The sequence below is a fragment of the Rhinolophus ferrumequinum genome, chromosome 9 (assembly GCF_004115265.2).
Source record: "Rhinolophus ferrumequinum isolate MPI-CBG mRhiFer1 chromosome 9, mRhiFer1_v1.p, whole genome shotgun sequence".
In the NCBI taxonomy this organism is placed as follows: Eukaryota; Metazoa; Chordata; class Mammalia; order Chiroptera; family Rhinolophidae; genus Rhinolophus; species Rhinolophus ferrumequinum.
In genome coordinates this window covers 14,035,285-14,052,453 of record NC_046292.1, presented here as the reverse complement: position 1 = coordinate 14,052,453, position 17,169 = coordinate 14,035,285, and the positions used below count along the sequence as shown (strand labels likewise).

Genomic DNA, 17,169 nt, shown 5'->3' with positions numbered 1-17,169 from the left:
CCCCATACCCCTTAACCAGTCTCTCCTCATTTTCCACTCTCCTCAGCCCCTGGGAACCACCAATCTTACCTTTTGTTTCCATGGATTTGTGTATTACAGACATTTCATGGAAATGAAATCGTACATTGCATTGCTTTTTGTTTTGACCTCCAATCCAACGTTTAGCAAATGATCAAACATCACAGGTGTTTGCAACATCAGGGACCTAACAGCAGGGCTAGACCCTGATTTTCCCTGTCTTTGATTTAATTTTTATTCTTTTAATTATAACTTCTTTTGCTATGATTGCAATATGTTTACAACCATCAGCTAATTCTAAACAAGTGAGATTTTTTTTTTCTTTTTTTGTCACTCCATGGACTTGATGTATATGACCTGGGATGCCCGACATCCTAGCTATTGTAATGAGAGTCTGGTCATTTTGACCTCTCATGTCTCACTACTTGAGTGGTTTTCCTGGGGATTAAAATTCCTGCATGAATTAGAGGCTTCTACAGTGTACCCTAGAAAAGTTAACACGTAATTTGACTAGGAGTCTGAGGTTTTATTTTGTCCTTTTCATTGAGGCACATTTGGACATAGTGACTATTGAGCAGCTTGAGGCTGCTTACTTGTCATGAAAATACGGTGGCTCAGTAAAGAATAAAAATGCTTTGAGACAGAATCTCTGCCACTGGTTAGTCCCAGTTCATTAGTCTTAAAGGAAATCATCTTTCCCATTCACTAAGCTTGAACTATAGGTCCCCATACTCTCCAGTAGGTTAGGGAGAGATACAGTATGTGCTCACTAGCTTCGAATATATGTACTCCCTAGAGGGAAAAGTGACAATTTATTAGTGTTGGGACTACAAAAAAAAAGTTTTGTGTTACCAGATCATGAAATGATTTACATATCAAAGAAGCTACAGAGAATCGTGTTAAATGATTAATAAATGTTTCATTTTGAAATAATTGTAGAGAAAAGTTTCAGATTTAGTACAGAGAGTTCCATGTACGCCTCTCCCAGTTCCCCCTAATATTATTAATATCTTACATGACCGTAAGGCATTTGTCCAAACTAGGAAACCAGCATTGGTACATCACTGTTAGTTAATTAAACTCCAGACTTGAGGTGCATCTCACTAATGTACTCTTTCTAGTCAAGGATGCAGTCCAGGATAGCCTGTTACATTTCATCATCATGTAGCCTTACTGTCCTCTGGCCTTGGACAGTTTCTTAATCTTTTCTAGTTTGTCATGACCTTGACCGTTTTGAGAAGTACTGGTTAGGTGTTTTGGATAATGTCTCTCAATTTGGGCTTGTCTGGCGTTTTCTCATGATTACACTAGGGTTATGGGTTTGGGGTAAAAATACCATAAGTGCCCTTCCCAAGTCATCATATCAGGGTACATGATACCCATGTGACATCATTGGTGATATTTAACCTGGACTACAGGATTAAGCTGGTCTCTGCTCCAAAGTGACTTTTCCTCCCCCTCCCCGCCCCCCCATTTCTTACTCTAATCTGTTTGGAAGCTAAGTCACTAGGTCCAACCCACTTTGGGTGAGGGAGGTAGCAGTAGGAGAGACTTAAGCTCCACTTTTTTCCTGGAGTGGGGAGTATCTGCAGTAGTCCCCCCTTCTCCTTGGGTGCTATGTTCCAAGTCCCTCAGTGGATGCCTGAAACCGAGGATACTACCGAACCCTCTATATACTATGTTTTCTCCTATACCTACATACTTGTGATAATGTTTAATTTATAAATTAGGCACAGTAAGATTAACATCAATAGTGAATAATAGGACAATTATAACAATACACAGTAATAAAAGTTATATGAATGTGGTCACTCTGAGGAGTCCTTGCTGAAATCTGTATAGGTAGGCTCAATGCTTTCTGGCTCAACACACTCATCAATCAGAACAGGTTTTCATCTGCCACCCACAAATGTAATGCGTTTTCCATCTTAACAAAGCACTTTTCATGCATTGGGGCCCTAACGTTTGCAGTTTGAGGTGCAACAGGAAAACTAGCATGAGTTTCTTTTTCTTCACTTTCATGGATGGAAGATTTTTTCTTACTGTAGATCTTAGCAACCGCAGCATGTGATTTTCTTTTCCTTATTAAGTCGAGAACTTTGACCTTTTCCCTTAAAGGAAGCACTTTATGGCTTCTCTTTGGCATATCTGAATTGCCAATATCACTACTCTTGCACTTTGGGGGCCTTATTAATAAAATAAGGGTGACATGAACACAAGCACTGATACCGTGCGAGTTGATCTGGTAACAGCTGGCTACGAAGTGACTAAGGGGCAGGGAGCATGTACAGCATGGATACAAAGGACAAAGGGAGGAGGAATGTCCCAGCAGGGCAGACGGTTTGGTGTGAAATCTCATGCTACTGAGAACAGTGTGCAATTTAAAACATGAATTGTTTACTTTTGGAATTTTCCATTTTATATGTTTGGACCAAGGTTGACTAGGGAGGGAGGGGTAACTGAAACTGCAGCTAAAGGGGGGGGTCTGCTGCACTTAAATTATTTGGAATTCTCATTCAAGAAAGATGTCTCTTCTATTTGTTTATTTAGTCGTGTGTGAGTGTGAGGTTATATATATATACATACATATATATGTACAGATTCATATATTTATTTTATACTTTGAGTTATAATCCAATACCACATTATTTTCTTGCTCAGACTGTTCCAGCTTTGGGCTTGGGAGCTCTTTCAAATGGCTCAAGTGTCCCTTTAACGTTCCCTCATCCTTTTCTTTTTAAAGCACTATGGCATTACAAGATGCCACAGGTGTGTCTTGTATTTTTTCTGCCCTAGCCCTAGAATCAATCATTTTTTTTTTTCAAGGATGCCTGGTTTCTTTTAAGGGAATGGTTTTTAGAAACCAAGATCTGAGCACTGGGTGAGCTCATTTACTACTGGGTATCTCTCCTCCTAGGTCTGCCAGCATTCTTAATTATTTTTACTGAAGGTGAGATTTTGCCAGGTGAGTAAGCCACTTTCACAGGAACACTATAACTTTTACTAAATATGCTTCATTTATTATAACTCTGACCCCCACAACACTCAGCCCTATTCCAGTCATGCTTTTCTGCTTATCCTGTATAACAAGAAAACAAGATTGGAACTATACCCTCTCTTTCCCCATCATATGATTTGTTTTAAGTTTCCCTTAGCTAGCAATATTCAGAGAATCTACGAAGGTACCATACAGCACAGTATTAACTGACGATGGTAGTAATGCACATCAAAGCCTGTGAGATGCAGCTAAAGTAGTAACTTTGAGGTAAATGTAAAGTCTTAAATGCACTTATTTTGGAAACAAGAAAGAGTTAAACAAATTGAGCCATCAGAGGAATCAAGTGGGGTAAGAAACATTGCCTGGCTGGTTAGCAAGAGTTCATACAGGAAGAAGTTGTATGCTGTAGTGGAAAAGAGACCTTGACGAGTTAGGAGATTTGTGTTCTAATGCTTGATGCTACTGTTTACTGTCATCTGACCATTTCCCTATCCTCTAGAAAGGGTTCACTCGTGCCAATCAGATGAGCACATCCAGAATCACTATAAATACTGCTTACCAAGCTTAACAAAGAAGTAAGTCTTGATGATAATAGGATATTCAACTTTTCAAAGAAGTAAGACTATCAAGATTCTCTAAGATCTTCAAAGCAAACCACCACCCCACAGTTGAACTTGTACTACCAATAATTTCCTTTCTGACTCTTCTGACATATTTACCTCTTGTTGATAAATTTGTCTTCTGGCCTGAAGTCCTAGGAAACTCTTTGCCAAAACTCAAATAACTGTCCTACCTTAACTGCTTCCTAGAGCGTAGAGTAATGGTGCTCCATGTTAGGATCACCTGAGAGTTTTCAGAAATGCAAATCCTGGGACCCCACCCCAGGCCAACGATTTCATAATCTCGGGATGAGACCTGGCATTTTTTTTTAAGTTCCCTAGGTGATCCTAATATAAGCCAGGGTTGCGACCCCTGTGGAATGGCGAAAATAACCTGATTTACCTTACAGTTTACAGAACAATTTCTATTTTCAGATATTTAAAAAGTATTTCTCACTGCAAGGTGTTGGACGTACAAATATGGAATTACAAAATGGCACATATTTTGAAAATTTAGTGCTATGAGAGCATATAGTGAGGACCCTGTGTATACGGGGGCCGGGGGGTTAAGAAATCCCTCAGGAAGAAAATTTTAAACGGAGAAATCTAAAATAGTTAAGGGGAGGGCCGGCCCGGTGGCTCAGGCAGTTGGAGCTCCATGCTCCTAGCTCCGAAGGCTGCCGGTTCAATTCCCACATGGGCCAGTGGGCTCTCAACCACAAGGTTGCCGGTTCAACTCCTCGAGTCCCACAAGGGATGGTGGGCTCCGCCCCATGCAAGCAACAACGGCAACTGGACCTGGAACTGAGCTGCGCCCTCCACAACTAAGTCTGAAAGGAAAACAACTTGACTTGGAAAAGAGCCCTGGAAGTACACACTGTTCCCCAATAAAGTCCTGTTAAAAAAAAAAAAATAGTTAAGGGGATAGGTTCAAATAGAAGGGATCGTGAGTGCAAAGGCCCCGTGGTAGGGGAATGCGTGATGGATTTAAAGGATGAAAAAAGGGTGGCAGAGTATGGTGAGAGTTCATTCTCAAGTACAAAAGTGGGATTAAACATGCCCTATGACAAATTAATTCAGACCTTTTCTGGATAAATGGGTGTAAAGAACTTCTTGCAAGTTGACTTATACTCTCGATTTGGTAGAATTAATTAGAAACCAATTTAAATTGTGTTTTTTTTTAATTCATTCTCAGTCAACAAAAGGATGGCAATACTTTTCATCATTTCCAGTCCCCAAATTTAGCCACACAGTGCACTGGAATAACTTCATCCTGCCTGTGTCCAATGTTCTTTTTCTACTACATTCTACGACCTTAGTCATATTCATCCCCATACAATTAAATTACCTACCTACAGAACGATAGGAAATCCACGTTTCTTTAATACTCTATAGTTCAGATTTTTTGTTTTCCCTCACATACACTAGGAAGCCTCAGGTTTAACCTTTGACGGCTAACGGACCTGACTGAGGAGTAGAAGCTTTTAGCTCCCACTTCTTTAATAGGATTCATTAAAGTATTGCAAAACTCCTTTTTTGCACAAGGACTAATGGTTAGTGTCCTTTGCAAGTCACGCATTGCCTCACCTAGAAAGAAGAAAAATTTGTCTTGTTTTTGCTGCAAAACCACATTGAACTCCTCTAAAAATACCAGATATTTAAATGCATGTTCTGTCACATCCAATTCTGGCCCTGTTCCTAACGGAGAGGCAAACTACTGTGGAGGAAGGGACAGCTATCCTGAACAAGCTTGCTGGTTGGTAGGACTAAATTTCACTTCAGTTTTTTCCTTAAGTATCCTAGACTCAACCAAGGGGAATGTGAAGCAGAGACAAAACTTCTGTGAAATTTGAAATTGGTAGGGCTTTTTCAGTCAAAAGATTTTATCTGGTGGGAAGAGCAGGGGCATCACTGATAAATCAAAATGTGACTTTTAAAAGTTGAACAAACAATCTTGAATCTTGATGTATATGGGTCTCAAGAAAGAACTATGCAACGCTTTCTAAACTTTGGGTTGAAACTGACAGCCTTGCTTCAAGTATTTTAAGAATACTCAAAACCAGTGTTTTCTGGTTTTCCCTTTTTGAAAAGATTCCATTTCCTCATCACCATGCAGTTTCACTTTGTTTTGTAAAAGAAAGGATCCTTACCATCACTATCTTTTTGGAACTGCATTTTCTTTTTTCTTTTTGTTTTTTAAACAAATGGATTCAATTTCACAATTTTGATTTTTAAAATTCTGTCTTCTTTCCAATTATAGATTTGACTCATGTTTTCCTTTAAATTACTGAGTTCTATTGGGGGGAAAATCTTCCCCTTTAAAGAAATTTTCTCAAATTCCCCTATAACAACAAAGAAAAGATGTATTACAGTGATCAACTCATTTTGCTGGGAATTCCCTGGTTTAAAAATAAAAGTCCTAACTCCCACTAACTCTTAACCTCCCTACATTAGGTAAACCAGGACAATTGGTCACCCTACATGTTATTGGTGTGACGCTCACACATCTCTGGCCACCATCACAAGCCTGGTTATCCTGCAGGCATCTTCCCACAAATAAGATTTGCCCTTAAGGTCACAAAGTAGGAGTGAAGGGGTAAGAATTTTACTGTTGGCAAGTTTGCTTCATGTTACACAGTCAAAACAAGATTGGATGATTTTTCTTTTTAGTAATCTGACAAATAGATGCCTTTAGTCTGTCTAAAATGCAGTTGTCTTGCCTTTGGTGTTTAAAAAGGGGAAGAGGTAATTCAACGCACACAATTCCCAGGACCTGACATGAAAACAAGCTTGACAGCAAATCCTGTTGTTTCCCCTAGAGATGGCAGGACAAATTACCTTAGCTACCTTGGTTCTAGATTCTCTTCCCCACTGAAAGACACCTGTAATACCACTCCGAAATGTTTTTTGTTCCATTAAGAGGCTGAATTGTAACTCCATCCAATGTGTCAGATGTTTCAAACTAAAGGACAACTGTTGTTTAAAGCCCTTATCTTCAAAATGATAGTAAACTCTTGGCACTAACATTTTTCACACCCCCTCAAATAGCTAGAAATGTTGGCTCCAATTGAAGACCACAGAGCTAATGACATCAAGGACAGAGGTTCTTAAACTGAATGGCAAAATTAATGGATTTTAACCAGCTTTTTTAAAAAAAGAAAAAAACAACTAGAACATATGAGGGTAAATGCTTTTTTGTAAAACTTAATTGGTTTGTATATACTGGTCCACAATTCTTTATCCAAAACTACTGGGACCAGACATGTTTCAGATTCAGAATGTTTCAGAATTTAGGAAAAAGTTTTATAGTTTGATGACTGCTGGGCTGAATGGAGTAAAATTATTGCCACCAGTGAGCAGAGGAAAGTGCAACATTGGCAGAGGAGGATCCAGCTATGTTGCTTATCTCTGAACCAGGGTCTTGGCCTGAGGTAACAATAAGAGAAAAAAAACATTAAGGGGGTGGTGGTGGAGGAGTCATTAAATCCTTTCATCAGCTTCCATTTTTTTGCCTGATAGCGTCAGTTGTTCACTCTCTTGCCATCCCTTTCCAAGCTACGTGGAGAGCCATTTCCAGTCTTTCTGGCTGGAAACCAGAAAAATCAAAGTGACCCCCAATCCTACCAGAGCCACACATTCTTAAGGGATCCAAGCCTTCGCCTCGTTGTGGGTTCCTTCTGCATGAAATCTCAATCCTTCGGGCTGGATTTGTGGGAAGAATACAGATCAGCCTTGCTAGGAACAGGAACCTTTTCTCTTCACCAGGCGATCGAATTATTCTTCAAACCTCTCCTTGTTAACACAGGTGGAATGAGTCACATAGGTAGATAAATCTTACAGTGCAGAACCACATGACTACAGTGTCATAGCTTTGGTCTGGAACACTCAGAATCTGCAGTTGCTTCAGTTTCCTCTATGCTTAAGCCTAAACCTCCAGTCACACATTTTATTTTTCTATACAGAACAAGTCCTTTTAGCCTCACAGACTTATCACTTAGCTTTAAATTTCAGGAATAGCAAAAGAATCTATTGCATTGACAACAAGCCGTGAAGTCTGCAAAGCTTGCTGTATACTACAGGGACTTGGCTTCTGAAAAAGTGGGTGTTTTTGTTAAAAACTAGAGATGATGCAGTTGCATTATGGGGACTTCTTAACACTTGGTTTTCTAGTTCACAAAACCCTACTTTCCTCATGTTTCTGGGGACGCCAAGTCACTCCTGTGGTCCTGGGCAGAACTGTGACGTCATCACAGAGTGCAGCACATGGACCCCTTTTCTCTCTCCTAGAAGCTCCTCTAGTCAGACACCCAGAGTTCTTACTCTTTTGGTCCCTGACTGTTGAATAGAAAGCTTTAGATTCTCAAGTGCTTGAGGTTAAAACAATGCTTCTCGATGATCAGTTTGAGGCTTGTATGTTAGCTCTCCTTGATACTAGTTTTAGCACTTCGAAAGTGTTACAGAAAAGAGTGAAGCTTAAACCAAAGGAATGAATGAATGGTGGAGCTTCAACTATCAGTGTGAGAGGTCTCTGAGCAAGAGAGTCCTACCGGTGCTCTGCTGGTAACCTCCATACACCGGGTAAGAGCCATTCTGCTCTGAACTTGTCAAGATACGTGTCCTCTCCAGTGCAGAAGGTCAAATAGCCTAACAGTTTAAGTTAGGATACAAAAATCATCACGTAATTGTTTAGCAAACACAACTGAATGATATTTTTACTAAGATAAAGCCAAGTGAGATAAACTATAAAATCATACCACCATGAAGTCGTAACTCAGAGGCAACTAGATACGAAAATCAAAAGTGGCCAGTTATTATATTTAGTGGAGGTAAAATGCCTCAACCAATACACATGTACAGTAAAAATTTCAAGTCCCTTTAAAAGTAGAAAAATTACCGCTTCACACTTCAGTAAGCGGGAGTCTCGTGCATGGTTGCGTGTGTGTGCATACGTCATGGTCACTCGGGAATTCTGTTGCAAGGTTTTCCCTTGGGTGTACATGTTGTGAACAGAATAAAGTGTGTGTGTGTGTGTGTGTGTGTGTGTGTGTGCGCGCGCGCGCGCGCGCTTAAGCAAAAATCTGCAGAGGAGGAGAAATCTAGTTGGGTGTTTTCTTGAATGAGACTGTACTAAAGCCATTTTAGGGAAAAAAGGTTAGATGTTTTAAGCGTATGAATACATAAAAATGGAACAGGGTCTTTAAAAATGTAGACAAAGGATAGAAATGTTGATAAAGGAAGTGAGCAGGATGACAAAATGGCCAAATGACCAAAACCACTTGTGAACAGGTTGAATATGACACCAGAGGGCCAGGGCATTGGTTATACCATGGGGACATTGATGACAGTGCTCAGTACATCAGGAATTTTTGGTGGTGGTGGTTTTAGACAGCTGACTTTGGAACTGATGGAGTGGATGGATAAGCTATGGCTGGGGAAGCCGGTGAGACAGTGTAAAGTGCTTTAAAAGTTTCATAAATCTTCAGAATGATTGACACATGTACTTGAGTGTTGGTCACACCGCTGTGAGCCTCGGGTCAAAAGCCCCCTTTATCTCCCTCACAAACCACCTACTTTTAAAACATCGAATTTTTCCAAACCTGCTTCGAAAAATCCCATTTTTCAATAGTATGTACATTGATTGCCTAAGGACGCTGCTACCAACGTAATATGACAATTCAAAGGAAATTCCCGTTTGCAGATGAGGGAGTCGAGGAAGACTGCTTTATCGATTAGAAAAGCAATGTTCCCAGTTCTTTTCCTGAGTCAGCACTCCGCCCTGTACTGTCTGGATACTTAATGGGAACGAACCAAGTGAGGTACTGAATTCTCCGCTATCTGGTTTTCCAATTCTACGGTTTTCAAAGACGAGTACGGTAGTTTGTTCTCGTACTGTGGCTAAACTGAGAAGTAGGAAAGGCCTATCCCTTCTAAAGGCAGACGGATCGCCCCACGGACACCCGGTTAAGACCAGGGAGTGAACTAGAGAGTAGGGAACGGGTAAGGAGTGAAGAGTGCCCTTCCGAGGAAAACGAAACCGCACCACCGAAACCAACGGGCGCCACCAGAGCAGTGCCCGGTGAAATGTGCGTGGATGCACAGCTCCCGGCCGGGCAGCCTCCCGTCCCGGAGCGCCCTCTCGCGCTCCCACGGGCCCGGCTGGGTTCGCACGTCTCCACTCTCTCCGCTACCGCGGGGGGGGGACGGGGGGGGAGGTCGGGGGGCGGGACCGGCGTGAGGACGCGCGCACGCGCGGGGCCGCGGACAGGGGGGCGGGGCGGCAGAGCTCGGCAGCTGGGCCTGGAGGACAGCAGCAGCGGAGGCGACGGGTGGCAGCGGGAGTGGCGCCCAGAGGCCGTGCGGGACGCAGGCGCCAGGAAGGAGGAAGCGGAGAGGTAACGGAGGATGGAATAGGAGGGCTGGGAGTGGGCGCGGGCTCCCCGGACACCGAAGGCGAGTGGCGGAGGCCGCTAGCTCCGGGCGCCGATGCCGCTACCCGAGAGGGGGCGGGGCGCGCTCGGGTCCCGGGAGGTGGCGCCTTTTGTCTGCCTTCCCCGGCCGCTCCGCACCTCCTTCCTTTCCCTCCTGCGACCTTGCCCCACCTGCCCCTCTTGTTGACGTTTCCTCCAGGGCCCTCTGGCGCGCGCTCCCGCCCTTGTTTTGTTTGGACTGGGGGGAGGAGGGGAGAGGGCTTCCCTGGTCTAGGGCCTTGCGTCCCAGCGCGCCTGCGCCAGCGTCCGCCACCGCACTCCGATTGGCTGAGTGCTTGCGCATGCTCCGAGGCCAGTGGGCCCTGCCGTCCGCCGCGGCCCTCCCCCTCACCCCCTCTGCCGTTTTCCGCGCGGGTTCGAAAGATGCCGGCGGCAGTGACTGGCTGCAGCGGGCCCGCCCCCCGGGTTCTTCGCCTCTGCCGCCGCCATTACGGAGCTCCCAGTGGTGAGTGCGCCGATCGCTGGTGCTCGCAGTCCTCGGCTTGTCGCGTCGCGCGGGCGGGTGCTGCCGGATGGTGGCGTCGGCCTCGGCCGCGTGCATCCCGCCCGGAGCGCGAGCCCGGAGCCGCGCCTCAGCTCCTCGGTGTCTGCCGCCTCCGAGCCCTCCCGTCACTTGCCTTGCTGCCTTCATTTTGGCTCCGCTTCCCCCCCGCTTTTTGTTCACGCACCGCAGCGGCGGCTCCCTGCTTCTTTGTCTCTGCTGTTCTCTTCCCCCTGTTCCTCAGCGGTGTGGGCGAGTGTGTCAGAGCTGTTGGCGCTGCTTGAAAAGGCGGCGCCGCCGCTGCTGCTCCGGCTGCGACAGGGGCCTACGCTTTCGTTTTCCCGTATAACATTCCTAGAGCTTGTCACCGCGCTGTAGACGATATGGTTTTAATTAAGTCATGCTTGTGAATATAAGCGTTTGTAAAGAGATGGAGGCAGGAGTGGTAAAGGGAGAGCTCCAGATTCTGAGTGTTGATACCTAATTGACCACTGTCTGTGGCTGAGGGTGTGTCACTTAACCTTGTCGAGGGCGTGTCCTCACCGGCACCGCGAACTGGACTAGGTGAACTTGACTGCCCCTTCTGCATATAAATTCCTTCAGTTTATTATGCTCCCTAATTTTTCATTACATTGAAAAGTGAGAATGCAATGAAATACATGAAGGCATGTAGGAATTCACCTAGGACATTATAGGCAAGCGGTCTCGTATTAGAATGAAATTCGACTAGTGATTAGTTTTCTTTCGGACGGTACTTCAATTTTGGGTAATCTGGCAGAAGCATGAAATTATTATGAGCTTTTTAAATGTTATTGCCCCTTTCAAAAGTGTAGTGTATTGTGTTTCAAAGTTGAAATCATATTTTAAAGGATTTTGGGGGGGGGAGGCTTTGTTTTTAAGCTTATTTGGAAGATTGAGGGTGGGAAGCTGGTGGAGGAAGTGTCCAGAACTCTTCATATTTAAATGAAAATCCTAACTTTTTTTTTTTTTTTTTTTTAGTTTCAGGTGCACAAAACAGTGTAATAGTTAGACATTTATCATTTATGTCCCTCACTCAGTGTCAACTCCCCTCCCCCCGAAAATCCTAACTCTTTAGCCAGTTAGATTGTGATTATCTTGTGAGGAAGGGCGGTGTAGTGTCCATAGTATCTGTGTCCGTGATAAACACTAATTAAGTATGTCAAGTGAGGTACTGATTTATTGAAATGTGAAAGTGAAAAAAAAACCAAAAAGTTGCCTGTGGTCAAATTACAGGCATGCTTTTTGTGACATTACTCATTAAGTCTGAATATAGTGAAATTGAGATTGGAAACAATTTGATGTATTCATTACATAGCTAATGACTTTATTGTGTATAATGTATTACATACATGTTATGGTAAAATATGATAGACTAGTACTTTCCCTAAAATGCTTATTTTTAAGGATATCAAACTGAAATACATTAAGCTCCTTGTTTTTCTTTGGGTTTCTCTTAATGTAGAGGGAGTAAATCAAAAACTGAAATTTTACTTTTTTTTTTTATTGCCTGCATTAAAACAATTGAACATTTCCCTTGATAAAAGCACGTCGTTGTATTGTTAATCTAACATTAAATTAAAAAAACAAACACAGATTGATGACCACAGGAAAACCACATAAACCACAGGTAAACTTAGATTATTTTTGGCACATATAGGAGCCCAGGTGAAAACTTACTAAGTTTCATCTCTTCATTGTTTCATTTAACAAATATTTGTTGAGCACCTATTTTATGTCTGTATGTTCTTAGGCACCAAGTATGCAGTGAACCAGCTAGACAACTAGATCTCTGCCAGGCAACAAGCATGGTGGTCTGAAAGTCTGATCATTCAGAAGTGCAGCAGCAAAAGTTAAATTAATAGGTACATGGTGATGTAAAGGCAGTGTGAATTAACCATTCATATAGTTTTGTTAGTTCTATAATGAAATGCATAGTGAACTTATTAAATAACTCGATAACCAACCTACGATAAAGTACTATAGGCTGAAGCTTTAAATTCTATGACCTTTACTAAGGAAAGTCAGACTTGAGGCAAACATTTCTTAATATTTATGTCAAATAACTTTGGGTTTTAGTTTTTAAGAGTTCTTCACATACACTGAATATAGTAATAAGTACTATCAGATGTCTTTGTGCATTCAATTGTTTTACCGGTATTTATCCAGCACCCACTATGTGTCGGACACTTACAGGAGCAGGCGATACAGTGGTGAATTGAAGTCCTGGTCCGTGTACATTCCCTTGGGAGAGACACATACTAAACAAGTAAACAGATATATGTTGAATTGCAGGTGGTGTGAGATGCTATAAAGAAACCTGAAGAAGAAGAAGAGGGATGGGAGGACTTTCTGAGGGAGAGTTAACATTGAGCAGAAACCTGATTGCAGCGTCTAGGAAAACAGTGTTCCAGATTAAGAGAACAGCAAGTGCAAATATTGATACAGGGATGAGCCGAGAACAATTCAAGGGCCAAAGATGTGATGGCTAGAGCAGTAAGTAGGAGGTGAGATTAGTGAAATAAGGGGGTGGGTGGTAATTGGGAGGTGTTAAGCAGAAGAGTGTCAGGATGTGTGTGTGTACACGAGCACACCCACAATCAAGATTAGCAAACCAGTTTATCACACTGTGTTCTTCTGTGGTTGTTACTGAGGTTGTTCTAACCAGGGCATATTCCAACCTGGCCTGTTTAAACTGTCATTCTTGTCCTTAGGTTAATGATGTCTCATGTCTTTATGGACCATGTACCTGTTTTTGCCCTGATTATAGTTAGTCAGTTTTAGCACTGTAGCGTTAAGAGTCGCTTCCCGTGCTCCCCTCCCTTTTTCAGCCTGTTTAATTTTTAGTAACTAGTGAATACAGTTGACTGGAAGGTTTTGACACTTTTTTTCAGTATTTTGTTTACAGGGAAAATAAATATTTTTTAGAGATACCCCAGGAACAAAGACTCCTCAAGGTTTTGACTTCACAGTAGCATTTTCAACCCAGTTAGTGTGTTACCATGGGTTAAGAAAGATGAATTCATTAGCAATATCACTTTACCAGAATAGCCTGATTGTGATGTTTTACTTCTGTATCATGTTCACATATAAAAATATTGGTGTTTTGCTTAGTTTTTTAATTAAGAAAAATATATTACTATCCAAGTGCTAGTTAGTGGATGATTGAACAGATCTATATATTGAAATTATTCCAAGATAGACTTTTAGGTTTCACAAACCTGAATAATGCCTTTAAACCCAACTTGGTCCTCTTTTCACAGATCAGAAAACTTTATTTCTATGTTTTATAATTCTTTGAAGTGAATTGCTGTATGAGAATATTAAGTAGTTTTTATATAACAGTTGATGTTTTTTAAATATTCATGGATGTTCTTAATTTACTCTCGATAATAAGTTATAGTGTGTTATACTATTTTGAATTCTTTCAGCTCCTTTCCTTGCAGCTGATTGACAGTTCACAACTCTGGCATGCTCTTGGTGTTTCCATAAAAAGATTTTCCCTGTAAATGTGAAAGCATTCTCCGTCTTTGGATGTTTTGCATTCGTCCCAGTTGTATCTTGGAACGATTACCTGACAAATCGAAAGCTCTTCAATTCCTAGACAGGATTAGAGCTTAAGGTGGGCTCCTAGTCAGTCTGCCAAGTCTTCGTTAATGTTCATTAGTACAGAGACCGAAACAGTTAACTGATCATTTTCTTGCATTTTGGAGGGATTATTATTCTAAAGTGTCATTAAGTCCCAGGTGAGATTTTGGGGGCACAGAGGGTGTTAATGTTCAGGTAAATCTGAGTGACTTCATGGGTTTTATCTTTGAATATTTAATTAGGTTCTTCTGTGCTCGTTTTGCTTACATTAAAAATACGACAAATAAGGTGTTAGAAGCATACTTCTGTTCTAGGTGACGCTTTAAATTTGCTTCTCTGGGTCTGGAGGCTTTTAGAATGTTATGTTCTTCAGCAGCATTTGTGCCCCGTGTAAGTTCCTGGTGGTGGCAGGATGGGGATGGGATGGGACTTGGTTCCTTACGAGCTTTCTTGTCCTTGTTGCCTTTGTTCATGCGGAAGGTGCAACAGCTGCCATCGCTTGTGCATTTGTCTTAGTCGCTGCTTTACATAATCTGTATTTTGATAGAGATTTTATCTTTTTGAATAATAACTGACCAAGTCATCTGTCACTTAATTATAAGTATTATAGTTAAATTTTATTCCCTTTGGATGTTTATTAAATTTAGATGTTTTAGTTTAGTTTTGTTTCTGTTAATCTTCACACCAGGTCTTTTCTGTGCTTTAGGTTGACTTTTCACCACACTGAAACCATTAGGAAAAATCCTTGTGGTTAACAGCAGAGGCTTCAGAGTGTAACCTGTACTTGGGCCTAGAAATTATTTTAAATGGCGACTGATACGTCTCAAGGTGAACTCGTCCATCCTAAGGCACTGCCACTTATAGTAGGATCTCAGCTGATCCACGTGGACAAGTTAGGTGAGGTAGGGGCTGACACATTCTTGAAGTTCACTCTTGGATCAGTCCCTGACTTCACGCTCTGCTGGGTCCTTCTTGGTAGACGTTCCTCCCCACTGCTTCAGGGAGTCTGGGTTGTGAATCTGAAAAAAAATCAAATGTACAGATTTCTTTTCGTCTTCCCTATCCCCTCAAATTCCTGAGAAAACCTCCAAACTTCTATATTTATTCCAAATTAAGTATTATTATTTACTTCCATTTGAAATTCTTTCCAAAAGAAAATATTTTGAAAAGTACTTCTTAAAAATCATATTTTACTTCAAAAAAACTTGTTAAAAGTAATTTACATCCGGAGTTGACTTAGAATTCACCATCTTGATACCCGGTTAGACCCCTTGGGAAAGAGAGAAAAGAGAGTTTTTTTATGCATGTGTGATTATGGCCATCTCTTTTCTTAGAAGGTAGAAGATAACGCCATGCCGATTCGACGAGCTGTGAATTCTACCCGGGAAACTCCTCCCAGACCTCCCAAAAGCAAGCTTGCTGAAGGGAAGAAAGGAAAGCCAGGTAAAGTAAAGCAGTGGACAACTTAAAAAGGCTAGCGAGAGTTTCTACTCCAATTTGGAGTGTCCCATAAATTCCCTTGAACTTAATTTTCTTTTTTTCATGGCTAAGTGTTCTGGGGAACTTTTAAATAAAGAAGTAGTACCTGACTGTCAGTATGTCATTTCCAGACCACGTGGGCAAAGTAATAACTGTCGTGTCTCTAAAGATTTTGGAAGGTGAAAAAAATCTCATGTTCTTAGAATTAAAACCAGAAAAATTATTGGAGAGGATACGAACAATCGAAGAGTAGCTTCTGGGCGTACAGTGTCACGGGGATGAAGACTCTGGAAGAATGGAGGACTTAGGCCTTCAGGATGGATAGTGGAAGGCTCACTCAGAAATCTTAAGGGAGCAAACGGGTGATCAAATGTTGGTTTTAACTTTGGTATTGGGCGGGGGGGTGGGGGGGAGATTGGCCAGACAGAGGTGGGAACATAATGAATTGAGAGAGATGTAGAACCATCAGCCTCGTTTACTAGTGCTCTTTTATGGCATATCTAACCACCTCTTCTCCATTTCCGTTTTTCTTTTTTCTTCTCATGACCCTTTTCTTTCTCTCCTTATCCTTTTCCCCTTTCTCCCACACCTTTTATTTCAGGTTTCCCATGGTTAACACATGGTGCTGTCCCTCCCATGGCTGTGAGAGCCAAAAACTTGCTGACCGGCATAGATTAGAAATTAAAAACCTATGCAACTTTGTTGCCTTTATCCCTTGGTGTACCAGGGATGTAGTCTTTTCAAGCTGAGCTTGGATTTTTGTCTCAGAATCCTCAGATGAATACTAGAAACAATTTGGGTACCGTGGCCTAAGGCATTAGGTGATGTGGGAATCAGCATATTAAAAAATTAATAGGTGCTAGTGAGTTGAAGATTGTTTATTTTGTCCAGCATTGAGATGAGCCACTTGGTGTCCCATCTTGATCCACATTTGTTCAACAGCCATCTGAAGCCACTAAATCACTAGTAACATCAATTTTTGGAATACATGCCAGAGGGTACAGATAATAAGGTATTAGAAAGGTCAGCCAAGAATTTATAGCGAACCTGTGAGTCTCTTCACAAGTTGTATGTTTGTTTTAATCTTCTCTATCCATTATAGTATCTTGTACATGAAAATAATTGGACTTCACTCATACTTTCAATTTTAAAAATACTACATTTCACACAGAGGCAGACACAATAGTTTAATGAGTTGGAAACAATGTCTTACACATAATAAACGCTCAGTATCTGTTGAGTGACTGAACCTTTATTAAGCCGTCAATTATTAAGCTTAAGCAGTTACGGTTGAGAAGAGAATATAAGGTGAAATTAAATTTATAGCTCTATTATTACAGTAAAACCCAAGTAAACCGTGCTTAGCTTTTCATCCTCTTTGGAATAAAGCAATATATAAATAAATAAACATGACTAATAGCAAGTTCTTACCCACACAGCCAATTAGGTCAAATCACTGGGACAGGGGGCAGTAAAAGAACCAGAATAAAAAATATATCT

At 41.6% G+C, this 17,169-nt stretch overlaps 1 protein-coding gene across 6 annotated transcripts in view; it reads left to right on the top strand.

The window, feature by feature from the left end:
- The first annotated feature begins 9,886 nt into the window (after positions 1-9,886).
- The window catches only part of HP1BP3 (heterochromatin protein 1 binding protein 3), a 32,265-nt gene continuing 24,982 nt past the window's right edge, over positions 9,887-17,169 (top strand). Inside the window, exons 1-3 of one of the 6 annotated variants that reach the window (XM_033114199.1) lie at positions 9,887-10,007; positions 14,897-15,092; positions 15,525-15,633. In XM_033114199.1, the coding sequence (XP_032970090.1) occupies positions 14,997-15,092; positions 15,525-15,633 (205 nt within the window). In that variant the 5' untranslated portion in view covers positions 9,887-10,007; positions 14,897-14,996. Of the gene's footprint in view, positions 10,008-10,395; positions 10,549-14,042; positions 14,225-14,504; positions 14,581-14,896; positions 15,093-15,524; positions 15,634-17,169 lie in introns of those variants that run through there. The other 5 variants (XM_033114201.1, XM_033114203.1, XM_033114202.1 and 2 more) reach the window with 5 other exon arrangements.